At 38.3% G+C, this 15,006-nt stretch overlaps 1 protein-coding gene across 5 annotated transcripts in view; it reads right to left on the reverse strand.

Annotated features, from left to right (window-relative positions):
- Positions 1–15,006, reverse strand: part of TP63 (tumor protein p63) — a 96,455-nt gene that overhangs the window by 19,213 nt on the left and 62,236 nt on the right. For 4 of the 5 annotated variants that reach the window (XM_070406583.1, XM_070406586.1, XM_070406585.1 and 1 more), the window contains exons 3-8: positions 12,529–12,715; positions 10,134–10,249; positions 8,822–8,931; positions 8,033–8,169; positions 6,092–6,174; positions 3,336–3,472 (exon numbers count right to left, since the gene is read on the reverse strand). In XM_070406583.1, coding sequence (XP_070262684.1) covers positions 3,336–3,472; positions 6,092–6,174; positions 8,033–8,169; positions 8,822–8,931; positions 10,134–10,249; positions 12,529–12,715 — 770 coding nt within the window. The remainder of the gene's footprint in view (positions 1–3,335; positions 3,473–6,091; positions 6,175–8,032; positions 8,170–8,821; positions 8,932–10,133; positions 10,250–12,528; positions 12,716–15,006) is intronic. The other variant, XM_070406584.1, reaches the window with a different exon arrangement.

Here is a 15,006-nt window from a genome sequence, read left to right on the forward strand (position 1 = left end):
ATGAAAATAAAAGAGCTGAAAAAAACTCAGCCGAAGAGTACAGCAACTGGAGAATTTATATAAATGCATATCAATCATTGAAAAGCAATATACATATATATACACCTATATATATATGTATCTAATGAGCTACAATCATCAAGTGATCATAAAGGAAAAGAAAATACTAAGTGCTCCTCATATTTAATACATATTTGTATTAAAATGAGCTCATTCTGTAGAAACTCATATATATATTATATATATATTGTATAATGTAACTAAGGAAAAATTAGACCAAATGTCTATATTTTGCAAAGATTTCATTTTGCAGTCTGTTAGATTTTCATGCACAAGTTATAGCTCTTACAAAACTGAGAGATAACAACTCGAATACATGCAATGATACTGTAAATGGACACCCCAGGTAATTATGAGTCTACTTGTTCTCACTACGTATCTGTGGCCACACATGCAAAAAAGTCACTATGTGTCTCTAAAATCTTTTGGGCTTTTAAAATAATACAATTTTAAGATGCCTTTTTTCTTTGATGAAATGGATTGTTTTATGAATTAGGAATTGGAAAATAATTTCCCTTTAGACCAATGCCAGCCAGTCAGACAATAAGCACTGGATAACTGATCATATGAAGGACACCAGACAATGTATTCTCATATACAAACACACATAGCACCTGTCCTCGACTGAACGAGGTAGATCCCCCTGGCTTATTAAGTCTCTAAAACTATTATACCAAACAATTCCCCTTATTGTATGATCTAGAGAAGCTGTTTAAAATTGTTCTGATTTACATGATGCTGAGAATAAATATCCAGAGCTTTCTTAAAATTCAAAAGGTGTTCTGGTTATGAATTTATCACGAAATTGTAAAGCTATGGGAAGGCAGAAACCCCATCTTTCCTGTGTCCATTCTGAATGCTTTCATGCAACAGATCTTCGCTGATAGTTTGCTACATGAATCAAGTCAACTATTCCAGTCTTAGCTGATAATGGGGTTGCATTATTTTGAGTCTGGATGGGTGTGCCTAACCTTTTGGGACAAAAGAAATCTCTGATAAAGGCTGCCATTTTGTTAGATATTGAAATGTTACCTTAAAAATCACTTTAAAATTTCCTAAAACCTTTTAATACCTCTCTATTTCAGAATACACATATTAGCTTCAAAATATTCCTATTAAAACATCCGAGCCTCAAGAAGGAAGAGGCACTCATTTAGAACAAGGCCTGCAAAACACAGTGAATGGGCCAAATCTGGCCCATGAGCAAAGAATGTTTTTTACATTTTTAAAAGGTGGAAAAATTCAAAGAATAAGAATATTTAATGATGTGAAAATTACATGAATTTCAAGTTTCAGTGGCCCTTAAGGAAAGTTTTGTTGTAACAGACTTTCACTTGTTTCCATATTGGCTGCTGTGGTGTCTATACTACAAGGACAGAACTGGGTAGCTGCAGAAGACCATATAGACCAGAGAGGCTATGGTATTTACTATTGGTGCATTATAGAAAAACAAATTGCCAACTCTGAGCTAGATGGTCAGATCTCTTCAACAACACCATTTAATAGGTATCAATTTGGCCTGACAATTCTCTTCCTGTTAACTAGAGAAAAGACCAAAAAGAGAATCGTAGAGCAACTAGGTCAGCATGATATGCTACTGTGTCATTCTGCAGTTATTTTCACTGAGCTAAACATGTCCAGAGTGAACTGGAGGTGATTTGGGAGAGTTTCTTAATACCATGATATGACATGGGGAAGGCTCTTATTCCCTCTAGATTTGTAAAGGATGTTACAGGTCTGTTTCTTTCATCCCTGTTGAATGATTTTATAAGAAATTGCATATATTAACATATATCCTAAAGAATCTATTGGATTGGTGATGGGAATTTTGTCTGCAACTTTGTGTTCTAATTCTCCTTTGGAATACTCTGTGTCCCCAAGAAACCCCGTGATTAGCCTTTCCACTCAGCCTTATTTAAAACCTTGGAATTATGATTTGCAAAACTCTCAAACTACAAGTAAATGGTGAGCTCCTTCCAGGCAAAAAGTTTCTTAAACATTCCAGAGCCTAAATTCCTTTAAAGAAAGAGCACATCTTTCTATTCTTCCACTGCCAACCCCAAGCTTCACAGCCAACAAGGCTTAGAGGATGCCTCCTGACTATGAGAGAAGCAGTCCAACATCATCAACTGCAATTATGTTGATTAAAAAGAATAACAAACCCTTCTGATTATACTTTCCATAGCTATCTCTCTATGATTAGCTAATAATATATCAGAAAAAATATTATATATTGTTCATGTACATTTCTACTGCAGAAGATAATATTTGGCTTTGGCAAGATTATTTTGGCTTCATTTCTTTTTGCCTGAAGAGTAAGAGTCAAATGTTTGAATTACTCAAATGGGCCAAAATGTATATATTTTACATATATATCTACAGAGACTCTGGCAATACTTCCAGTACAGACACAGTATCTTAATTAAGCTAACAAGTAATTATTTTTAACTACAGAGGGCTAAGTATAAGCAAAGTCCTGATTCACCAACTTCCCTTCCTTTTATAAGAGCTGTTCTATTCTTGTTAGTCTTAAAACAATTATCATCATCAAAGATCCAAGAGTCAAGGTAAAAATTTATATATATACACACACACATATATATGTATATATATGTATGTATATGTATGTATATATGGATCCAAAATCTGGCCCAATTTATGCAATAATATATTGCTGGAAGGTAACCTAGAACAAGGATGCTAAAACATGGCAATATGATGTGACTTTGTTCTTCTGCATATAGACATTTTCCCAAGGAACATGCACTGGGTTTCAGAACTCTCCCCAACACAGCACTCAAGGAAGCCACTTATGGTAAAACCTATGTGCTATCCCTACTCTATGATGGTTTTCCCAAATGTGGGTTGTGTGCATCCCAGGAGAGGTACAAGATAACTCACTGGGGTGCAGGAAGATTACATGTTTTTAAATATACACATTATTGCTCAAATATTGTGCATAGTCAAAATTCTTATACTGACAGATGTGTTTGGATAGGGATAGAGAGAAGAGAACTAACTTTGTTAGTATGAGTTTCTTTGTAATTCAATTGAAATAATTTGAATTCAATTTCAGAATATAGGTGGAACTTCTCAAAGGGAAGGTTATGATAAGAAGCATAGAAAATTGCTGAAACTAGTACCCCACACTATCTCATTGAATCCTATCATGTCCTGCTGTCTCACAACCTCATCTTCTGCATCACCCACTGATCATGTTAATGTCATAGTCACTCTAATTAATGCCTTCTAAAATGACACATGGACACACTCACTGTTTTTGAAGTAAATGCTGGTGCTGCTGCTGCTGCTGCTGCCTGTATGTTTCAATCGTGTGCTGGGGAAGGTACTGCATGAGTTCCAGGGATTCCTTGATTTTCAGCAGCATTTCGTATGTCTCACGGCCCCTCACCTAGGTGAACAGGAAGAAGGAGAAAAGGAAAAATGAGGAACTTTAGAACCACCGGGACTGTCAATCCCCATTTTTCATGGAGTTTGTGTTGATTATTTCTCCTACTTGCAAGCATTTATAACATGAAAATCAATATTCCTCAGCACTTAACGGTTAATTGCAGCCATGAGCAGAGCGACAAAAAACTTTAAGTGCCCATGCATGTTCCAGCTGAGTTTGAACAGGCAAGGTTCTGACTCTTGGTTTCAGTGCTCATGCTGTGAACAGCTATCCTTTCTGGGGTCTATTTAGTGCCACATTTTTTTTCCACATTTTTTTTTTGAATTTGCTGTTTTGGTGGTGAATTTGCTGAGTATAGTGCTAAAGTGCTGTCTAGTGTTTCGAGTATAAGAAGGCTGTGATGTGAAAATACAGGTTAGATAAGTTTTGTTTCAGCATGATTATAGTGATATTGGCTTGAAATTCAATGTTAATGAGTCAACAGTATATATTAAATAAGGTATCATTAAACAGAAACATGCAAAAAACAGGGTTACATATTGATCAGTTGCTAAAAGTGCTGTGACCAGAGTCTCACAGAAACCTGACCCTGTATTTCTCCTGGGAGCAATGGTTCCTTCACAACTGAAATTTCATTTGAAAAGCGCTTTTCAAGTGATTCCTATGTCAGCCGCTAAAAACATACTAGGTTTTTTTGGTTTACAGTTCACTGTTGAACAACATGGGTTTGAACTGTGTGAGTCATCTACTTATACAAAGATTATTTTTTCAATAAATATACAGTTAGCCCTCTATATTCCTGGGTTTCATATCCATGGGTTCAACCAACCTCTAATGCAATGGTTCTCAACCTGTGGGTCGCAACCCCTTTGGGGGTCGAACGACCCTTTCACAGGGGTCGCCTAAGACCACCGGAAAACACATATATAATTACATATTGTTTTTGTGATTAATCACTATGCTTTAATTATGTTCAATTTGTAACAATGAAATTGGGGGTCACCACAACATGAGGAACTGTATTAAAGGGTCGCGGCATTAGGAAGGTTGAGAACCACTGCTAATGGAAAGGAGTATTTTTGACCTGTGGTTGGGAAAACCTGGATGTGGAAGGAAGACGCTAGCTATGCATTGCCGTTTTACGTAAGAGAGTTGAGAATCTGTGGATTTTGGTATCCTCAGTTGAGGGGAGAGATGACTGTATTTAGTATATCAGGATAATGTTTAACTTAAAGTTCACAGGTCAGATTGTATATGTATCCTGAGAAACATGACACAGAATCTTAGCTAACTCACTGTCTGATTGTGCTACCAGAAAAAAGTCTATTTCCCTGATGGTCAGGGCCCAAAGAAGGTAGGGAACAGGTATGGCACACCCAAACCTGTTGCGTTGCTTTAGCTTCCAACCCAGGGTGGCAGCTCCCAGTCAAACCTGGCCTTGTTTACCTTTGTTTCATGTCACTTTAGATGGCATCAAGGGCTATACTGGTTACCAAAACTTTGCTGCCAGTCTAGCTGGCAAAGACCTAAGGGAATAAGATTTTAACAAAAGGCAACCATAGACTAAACAGGGCACCTTAGGCATGTTGAGAGGACTAATGGTTACTGGTAGGAATGAACAGTGCTCTTAAGACAGTGATTGGGCTGAGTCTTCTGGCCATTCACAGATAACTGAGGATTCTGTCTTGCTTGGTTTTCTTTTAGTACTCCCTAAAAGAAATCACAGTCGCCAAACCGGTTTGGCTCAGTGGATAGAGCGTCAGCCTGCGGACTGAAAGGTCCAAGGTTCGGTTCTGGTCAAGGGCATGTACCTTGGTTGCGGGCACATCCCCAGTAGGATGTGTGCAGGAGGCAGCTGGTAGATGTTTCTCTCTCATTGATGTTTCTAACTCTCTATCCCTCTCCCTTCCTCTCTGTAAAAAATCAATAAAATACATTTAAAAAAAAATCACAGTCATTTCTCTATGAATGTTGCATGATAGATTTTGTGAACTCCTTCTGATGAAATTTTAGTGCTAAATTGGTTGTCATGCTGTTAGGATAATCTTGTCATCTATATTAATAAAAGGGTAATATACTAATTAGAGTGGAAGTCCTTCTGGACATCATTCTGGATGTCTTTCCGGATGAAGCTGGGGCTGGAGGGAAGCCCAGGTCCTGGGTGCCTGAAGCAGCTGGAATGAAGTCCAAGTCTTGGGTGCTGGTGGGGGGCTGGAGGGAAGCCAGCCCAGGTCCAGGGTGCCAGAGGGAAGCCAGTGCTGGCAGTCAGGGGAAGGAAGGCCTACTCTTGCACGAATTTCATGCATTGGGCCTCTAGTTTTTAAATAATGAAGTACAAATTGATTTTAAATATTTTGGTAAGAAAAATTTTATTAGGAGTGTATCTTTGACTGGGTGAGTAGTAAGTAGAGGAGCCCACAGAATATATTCCAAAACTATGGACAGAAGGGATTATTTCCTGATTTTATATATATATAATTTCTTTGTTTTATCTCACTTGTTCCCATTACCCCTTTCTCATTGTGACAGATAATCAGAATATCTGCACATTATGCAAAAGTATATTCAAAGAAGGTGAAAATGAAGTAATCACGAATACCCAAGGGAGACTAGACTCACTGGTAGGTATAACAGTTCATCATCAGGGGATCTTCGTTTCTTGATGGATGTCATCTGGATGCCATGTGTGTTCTGACGAAAAGCTGATGAAAAAGAAATGCAAGCTTTATCCTGGAAACATTTCTGAAGCAATAATACATTTACTAAACAGACAATAGCACCGGCAACACGTATGAGATTAGAGTTTCTAGTTCTAAGCATCCACTTAATTGTGATGATTGCTTTTACATTAAGTGCAAACCTAATAATAATGAGGCGGGGGTAAGTGAGGCAGAACAAGTGAAAGGCAGGGTTTTGGGAAGCTGGGAAATGGCCTGTGGCTTAAGTCATGCTGCAGGAATCCCTGTCTTACTGGTCTGTGTCTGAATAGCTGTTAAAGAAAGGAAGATAAATTGTTTTTGTGTTTTACTTTTCAGGTCATTGATTTCCAAGGTGGTAAATGCATGTTGTAGAGGTTGTCTTGCCAACGTCTTCAGCCTGTGCGCTCATCCCTCCCATGTTCATACATAATTCACATAACTTCCGACGAGCGCTCTCATTTTCCAGGACCTCAGTTTTCTCTTCAGTAAAATGAGTGAATTAAGCTCATGAATCCCTCTGGTTTCCAAAATTAAAAACTACATTCAGGATTCAGGATATAGAGATGATCCTTCTACCAAAGTTCACATAATGCATTCTTACTGATATTCATTAATTTGTAGGCAATTGAGGTGCTCAGGAAAGAATATAGGAACTAGACCACCAGGCAGACTGAAGAGCAAAATTAAGGTGGAAATAGAATTCTATTTATATTATATTAATATATTTCAAAAAATTATATATAATTTAATATATATATATATATATCCTTTTGAAGAATAATCAGAGAAAGGAAGAGCCTAGCAGGAAGGGCAAATCATACTGCACAGTTAGATGTTGATGGTGACTAGCTGTCATAAAATGCTATGATTCTCCTGTAAAATACAGTGTACTTCCCATTTCTTCTGGACACTAATCAGTAATAAAATTAAAACAGTGTCACATGAAATAACTTACAGTGTGGCATACTTTAAAATACTTGTAGTGTGATAGCAGACTCATGTGAGACGCCTTCTAGAATCAAATCTCACAAGTTAGAGGCACTGTGGATCTGTGGTTTTCACTTTTGGTTAGCTGGAGGGCTAGGCCTCTGTGGGACGTACCTCAGGGGTGGCTGCGAGTAGAGCATGGGGCCCCAGACCACCCCCAGCTTCTGTCCCTTTCACCTAGAGCCCCTCTACTTCCATCTATTTTTCATTGTGGGTTTCATTTATGAAACAGATTTTTCTGCTTAATAAAACAATTGAACCGAATCATTTGCCTCACTCCTGATAAGGTGATGGGAGGCCTCAATTTGAAGACTCAGTAAAAACCAGACCTGTATCTTCTCCAGATGGTGCTTTACAAAGTGTGTTCTGAAATCTCACTGTCCTCATAGACTCATGAGGTTGGCAGATGTATTTTCAGCCCTCATGCTCAGTAACAGAAAGATTGGTAGTCAGAAAGACACCAATAGGCTAAAATACAGATTCTCAAACTTCAGTGAGCATTAGAGTCACCTAGAACTTTTACTAAAAACACAGATTGGTGGGCCTCCCTCCCAGAGTTCCTGATTCAGCACGTCTGGGAACTAAAACCTTGTGTTTCTCCCCAGTTTCCTGATGATGCTGATGTTACTGGTCTGGGAGCCACATTTGGGGATTGCTGGACTAAGGAATCCTAACAGTGACTATTTGTTTTTGTCGAGCTGGAGTGCACACCTCGGATCCATTTGAACACCTCCATCCACTGGCTCTGGGGCCTCCAGTCACTTTTGTCTCTGGAGATCTTTGGTCCTATTATACTGCTTCTCAACTATCATGCCCCGCTCCTCTATCTGCATAGGACTTAACCCTCCTCCATTTGGCCACTACAGCTACTTACGGCGCTTCGTACCATCACCGTTCTTTGTGCTGTCCGAGACCTGCTGCTTTCTGATGCTGTCTTCATCAGCCTTCCTGTCTCTCCCTGGGCAAGCACAGATCCGGGCCTCAAAGCAACGTCGGCCCAGGACTTGCCCACTAGGAATTAGAGAAGAGAGAAGGAAAGGGTCAAAGTGAAAGAATTGTAAAAGTTCCCCAGAGTTCTCCCATTTCCATTGCTGGTCATCACCACTATCACCACCTGCCAGTCATGGCTGTTCGGAGGGTGCACCCCAAAGCACTTGGCAGAACACAAAAGTGCTTACATGCCACCAGTGATATTAGTAAATAACATTCCTTTGTTCTGCAAAGAACCTCCAAGCCATTAGCTGAACAGCTGTATTTAGCTACATATTTTGAAGGAAGCTTGAATTAAGCCCGTGGATGTCTCTGGATAAAATTCCCCGAGGCAGCCCAGACTTACTCAAAGAAATTGTTAAATGCCTCGGGGGCCACATGAAAACAAACACTGTCTAATCAGAAACCATTCCAGCTAAATGTCAAGAATTCAGGTATGAAGCGACTTGCATGCCTTCCCTCTTTCTTCCCCTCTGTGTTTACCCACCCTGCTTTGTCTCCACTTTCTTAGATCTTTTATGTAAGTATTTGCAGCAAGGATTTAAAGCACAAAGGATAAAATCAAGGGTGGTGCTCTGCTGTCCATGCACTAGTAATGATAAAGCAAACACAGTTTCACTTTGCCCTCTGCCCATGGTTTCTGCAGGATGGCAATTCTGCATATGCCACTTACTCTCTGGTTTCCAGAGTAACAATGATTAAAATTGGACGGCGGTTCATCCCTCCAACACAACTGCTGTTACACATGAAATTGTACAAGACTGTCGTGAATTCAGTGCCAACCTAAACACAGGGGAAAAGGAGTCTGTTAACAATAATTTGATCAAATGTTCATGCTCCTCAGCTCTTCCCTCTATTTAAACAACTTCATTTCTGATGAGGTGATGATGCTTTTTTTTCTAGGAATAAAACCCATTGTCGTTCCTCTTTGGCTTGCCTCTTGGTAAGCTGAAAGCTAATGTTTGCAACATTGGACACTACATGAGGGGAGATAGGCCTTAAAAAAATAGTCATCTTTGACCCAATTCATTTGCAAGCTGATACATATCACCTGATTTAAACCGGGTTCATCTCATATATGAATATCACTGCAAAGGGAAAGCTGAAAACATCACCAAGAGTAGCAACTATGATCAGGCATATATTCCCTATGTGGATAAACAGAATAACATAGACTTGAGAAAATATTCCCATAGACAACACTCTGGAGCTTAAAAGGTCCTCAGCATTAATCATCTAGTCCAGTGGTCGGCAAACTCATTAGTCAACAGAGCCAAATATCAACAGTTCAACAATTGAAATTTCTTTTGAGAGCCAAATTTTTTAAACTTCAACTATATAGGTAGGTACATTGTTATTAACTTAATTAGGGTACTCCTAAGGCTTAGGAAGAGCTACACTCAAGGGGCCAAAGAGCTGCATGTGGCTCGCGAGCCGCAGTTTGCCGACCATGGATCTAGTCCAAAGTGCTCATTTATAGATGAGGCAGCTGAAGTCCAGAGAGGAAGAATTACAGTTAAAGGTTCACACAGCAAGCAGCAACCAACACTCTCATCTCCCTCTGCCAGGGTTCTGTGTTTCTAACCTGCCACCTATTCATTCCACCTTCAGCTAAGAGAGCGTTCTCAGGGTCCCCCATGTGCAGTGTAAGAATCCTTGCATCCAGTATTGTGCACAGTCACTGCCACCTCAATTGCCAGTTAAATTCTTTAGATAAGATAAGGTCGTGCTTTAACCCAATAAGCAAATTCAATTATTATGAACCATTAAGATGGAAACATGGGCACAGAGCCATGTTATCAAGCTAATTTAGTACAAATTTATGAGTTTTGAAGGAGGTATAGGAGCAGTGTGTAGAGAACGAAGAAGAGATTAAACAGGTTACATATGTGGTAACAAGGACTAAGATATAAACAGGTGTGCAAAACACCTTCTATCACTGAAGTAAATCAGCTCCCAACTCATCCCAGTCCTTATCTTTTTACCTGGGGTGGCTCATAAGGTACCAGCACACTCTGTCTGCCTGTGATGGGGTCTTCTACATACTGGGCGTGGCTGTTCCCTTCCACTCGAATCAAATGACTAGGAGGGGCAATCTGTCCTGCAGAACAGAGAAAGACAAAATAGTTAGTTCTTCACCCTCAAAGAAAATAAAATGAAACAACACAGACAGGATATTGGTTGCCAAAGAAAGGGTTTAATAGAGAAAATATACATCCTTAAAAAAATGAAAAGATCCTGTTGCCAGATATCTAACACATGAAGGTGTCACAACCTTTATGGTGAAAGGAAGGACTGGAAGACTCAAATGTATTTAAGAGAACAATCCTATGTTTGCAGTGCTTAAGGTTAATAATTCAAGATTTTAGAGAACTCTATGAATACATCTCTGACTAGAGAAGATTTTGCTAGTTTATTGGAAATAGAAGAAAAAGAAACAAGTTAATTTAAAAAATAAGCACTCAGTGAAATGCAACATATAGATCCACACCCGAAATCTATATTCTCCTATTAACCAATGTCCCCCAATACATTTAATTTTTTTAAAAAGCTTGAGAAATAGTATTCAAAAATTGAGCAGAAAAGAAAAAAAAAACACCTAAAAAGGCAACAGATGGCAAGGACATCACTTTCCCTTTGACTATTCTTTTCTCCATCATAAAGTCTCTAATTTTAGACCTTGCTTTGGTCATAAAGATGAGAAACTTACTGGTTTTGTTGTGCTGAAAGAGCCAAGGTTGGAGAATAAGAAAGGGAAAGCAAATTTTTTAAAGAGTGTAGGCAAAGTTTCACAAAATTATGATATTGGACAAGGGCTCCAAAAGAAAGAAGCTGATTGAAAAATTGGGAATCATAAAGGTGTTCTTAACCTTTGATCATGTATTATTGTTCCACAAAAACTGATCTATAATAATAATAAAAGTGTAATATGCTAATTAGACCAGACATCCTTCTGGAAGTCCTTCCAGACGACCTTCCAGATGTCCTTCCAGACGAAGCCAGGGCTGTGAAGAAAACCCTGGTCCTGGATGCCTGCCAGCGGCTGGAAGGAAGCCCGGATCCCGGGTGCCAGAGGGAAGCCGGTGCAGGCAGCCAGGAGAAGAAAGGCCTACTCTTGCACAAATTTCGTGCATGGGGCCTCTAGTGTTTAATAACAATGAAAAGTTAAATGAATCAAGATGCCCTCTGAAACATCATCTATTATTGCAAAAGTAAAAACAACTATTATGTCAAACATTGGGGGAAAAAACAGTTAAGTCATCTTGATGGATCAAGGGCAGTTATAAAAAACTATAATAAAGCTTAGCTATAAGAAATAATCTTTATGGTGTATTGTTAAGTGAAAAGCAAGATGCAAAGGTATGGATGGATAAGGAGGTCATGTTGAAAAGGACTAGAAATCAATGTGTAAAACTTAATTGTATTAAGGTGAGAGGACTTAAACTTTATTTTCTTATCTAAAATTTCTATTCACTCTTTTTCTTTCTCCACCACTTTTTCTGTACCATCTCTTATATTCTCTACATTCACACATTCTAGCTACCAACCAATCTTTTCATTTTAAATACATTTTCTACATAAATTGTCCACCCATCCTGCACCCTCATCACTCTGATGAGTCTAAGTACATTCTTCTATCCTTTCTTTCCACTTTTCTATGTACTTTACTTAGACTCTCTTCACAAAACCTTAGAATATCAAATATCAGGGAACCCTAGGAAACAATGAGCTCTTCTGTAAAGCAATTGTTGGTTTGTGGCTCATATCTTGGGCATAGATACAGATCTTAAAGGTGGCCCCAAGATACCTGCTCCCTGACACCTGGTCTTTCACTCCACTGTCCCCCTCCCCAGCTTGTCTTGCATATTTCTATTTACTTCTCTTGCCCATTTTTTGTCTTCATTCATTTTTCTTTTTTCCTACTTTTGTCTTCTGTTTCTTTATGTTGCTCACTTCTTATGCTCCTTCCTCTTACCCTTCCAACTCTCAATTGGTCAGCCTTGACCATCTCTGGGAAGGCACTAAAGCTAGATGACCTTGCCTGGGCGGAGCAGAACAAATGACTAAATGCCACATTGTTCTTCTTACACCTTCTCATTAAAAAAGAAAAAAATAAGCAATAGGGAGTAGAGAGACAAGTCCAGGTTATCCACTAATTACTAATATTAAATTAAATAGTTCAAGCATTATTAAGTCATTGTGAAAGCCACAAGTATATTGATCATTACTCCCAGGCACTCAGTCAACCAAAAAAGATAGACTGAGCTGCCATCAGATTGCAGATGGTGGAACCAGGTAAATGGACTCCAAACAAATCTTTGCAGAACCTCTATTTCCAAGGAGCTTAGTTGAACAGCCACAGGATCCTCTCCTCCTTACCCTCATTGAATTCACGGCTCAGCTCATGGTTGGGGCATCGTTTCACCACCTCGGTGACATGCTCAGCTTTCTTGTAGACAGGCATGGCACGGATGACAGCACCCTGAGGAGGTGGGGTCATCACCTTGATCTGGATGGGGCATGTCTTGGCAATTTGGCAGTAGAGTTTCTTCAGTTCAGTGGAATACTGCATAGAGATGGGCCAATGGTGGAGGAAGGAAAGAACCAACAGGAAATAATGTTACATCCCAAATCAAGGAAAATTATGTCCATCTTTTGCAGCCTTTATAGCTACATGTTTACCATTGGCTACTACAAAAATGACATGGAGCAATCTTAATAGAGTTATATTAATTAATCCAACTAATACTTTTTTTCCTACTTGAAATAAAACCCAATATTTACAAAAGATTTCACAGTTTTCAAAACACATTGATAGGATTATGTCCTTTCATTGGTATGAAGAAACTGGGTCTCAAGGGGAGTTAAGTGGTTAATACCATGAGCGGCTTTATAAAGTACTAGAAACTAAGTGGAAAAACAATATTCACATGAATTGAGTGATATTAGACAGATTATAATAAATCCTGTCCTTACAATATCTAAAGAGACTTGCAGGGATTAGGGTTTTGGGAATTTTGTTTTTTAAAGATGAAATGTCTGGAAGAATATGAGGATATTTTACCCAAAGTCAACCTGCTAGAAAACTACAAAGCGAAAACATCCCCAAACTGCCACACTCACCTTCTAATGTCATAGCCTAAGGGAATGAAACATCTGGAAGTGGCCATTTGGTTATACACTCTGACTAAAGGCAAATATCCTACCAAAGAACACATTTAAAAGTAGGTGCTTTTCTCTTCCTTTTGAAATATAATATGTATTTTAATAATCTTTTTTTATATCCCAAGTATTTCACTATATACAATTTTCAGTTAAAATCTTCCTAATATTAGTAGTGTATTGCATAATCAGTTCCCCACACCAGCAGATCAAGGATTAAATGCAGCAAAAGGGTTTTAGATGACTTGAAGAAACGGGAAGTATACCCAAAAATCAATCACAAAAATAAAATCCTGCTTGGGAAGCACTGATTGAAATCTAGATAGATATTTTTGCCCTAGTGTTTTAAACCAATGACTTTAAAAACAAAGAAATTGTCTTAGGACATGTTAAAAACTCACTTTTATTGATAACTCTAAGAAAATAAGATATATTTTTATTTTTAATCTAACCATGAGTTTCATAAGATGCACCATAGGAAAGATGACTGAAAAGCAAGTCTGTCAGCTAACACCTGATGAATAAGCATCCATCCAAGTATTTAAAGATTGAAAAAAAAAGAATGGTATGTGTTCAGAAGAGGAAAGTTAAGAGAAACATTCTGCTTTAATAATTAATATACTATAACTCAAACTTTACTAAGAATAAATTTAGGCCCCATCAGGTGTTAATCCTCACTTGTACCCAGGAATGGGAGAAGATAATCTAATTTAAATAATGATAAATAATAACAGCTTCTCCATTTTCTGAATTATTTTGTAAAAAATACAATCCTCACATATCCCTATAAGGAAGGTGTTATAGGTATATGATCTCTTATCTGAAAACTCTGGGGCCAGATGTTTCAGAATCCATAGTCATTTAGATTTTAGAAAGGGAGTAAAGCAAATACTGTAAACAGCTCCAGCAGGATTTAGGGCAGTGTCCCATAACCAAATCTAAACATTTCTGTAAAATTCATGAATATACATATCATCTGGGAAATGACTATAAGAGCCTCAAATTCAGGCTGGATTTCAACACCAAATGAGTTTAGCACAAACTTATGAAGTTAAAACGGAACCAAGTTGGTTTTTAGAGTTCTTTGAGTTTCAGAATTACAGATAACAAATAATGGATCAGTATTTTTATGCCATTTTATAGGTAAAAAAATAAGGCATAGAGAAGACTTTCCTGAGGTCACAGAGAAGAGCTGGTTAGGAACCAGAATATAAGAGTCTGTCCTCTTCTGGTAACAGTCCCTCATCTTTCTATTCTCTAGGCTCAGAAGTGCAACTTTTTGTACTTTCACATTTTTCCAATTCATAATTACATGGCTTCCTTTAAAAAAAATCAACTTAAAAGTACACAATCTCCTTTAACATTAAAATAGAACTTGAAAGTAGTCTACTTAACATCAATAATTCCTCTTTTTATTTTTCAGTATAATGCTTGCTCATTTAATTGCAGGTAGAGGCAGCAAGTGATAAAAATAAAAAAACCTAGAAGTTGCCTTGAACCCTAAGGCCAGTTGTCTGTTAGGACTTCCATCATGGCACTGGGGAATTCACCAGTAAGGTTCTGCTCTTTCACATGGTCCTTTGTGTTTTGGCCCCATCTTTTTAATTTCTACCCCTCACCCCCAAACCCTCACACTTCCCATCCCATGTTCTACCCATACAAACCTCTGAATGCCTCAAACACACCATCCATCAC

This window comes from Myotis yumanensis, unplaced genomic scaffold, assembly GCF_028538775.1.
Source record: "Myotis yumanensis isolate MYYU_CA2020_CCGP unplaced genomic scaffold, mMyoYum1.0.hap1 SCAF_2, whole genome shotgun sequence".
NCBI classification, from domain to species: Eukaryota; Metazoa; Chordata; class Mammalia; order Chiroptera; family Vespertilionidae; genus Myotis; species Myotis yumanensis.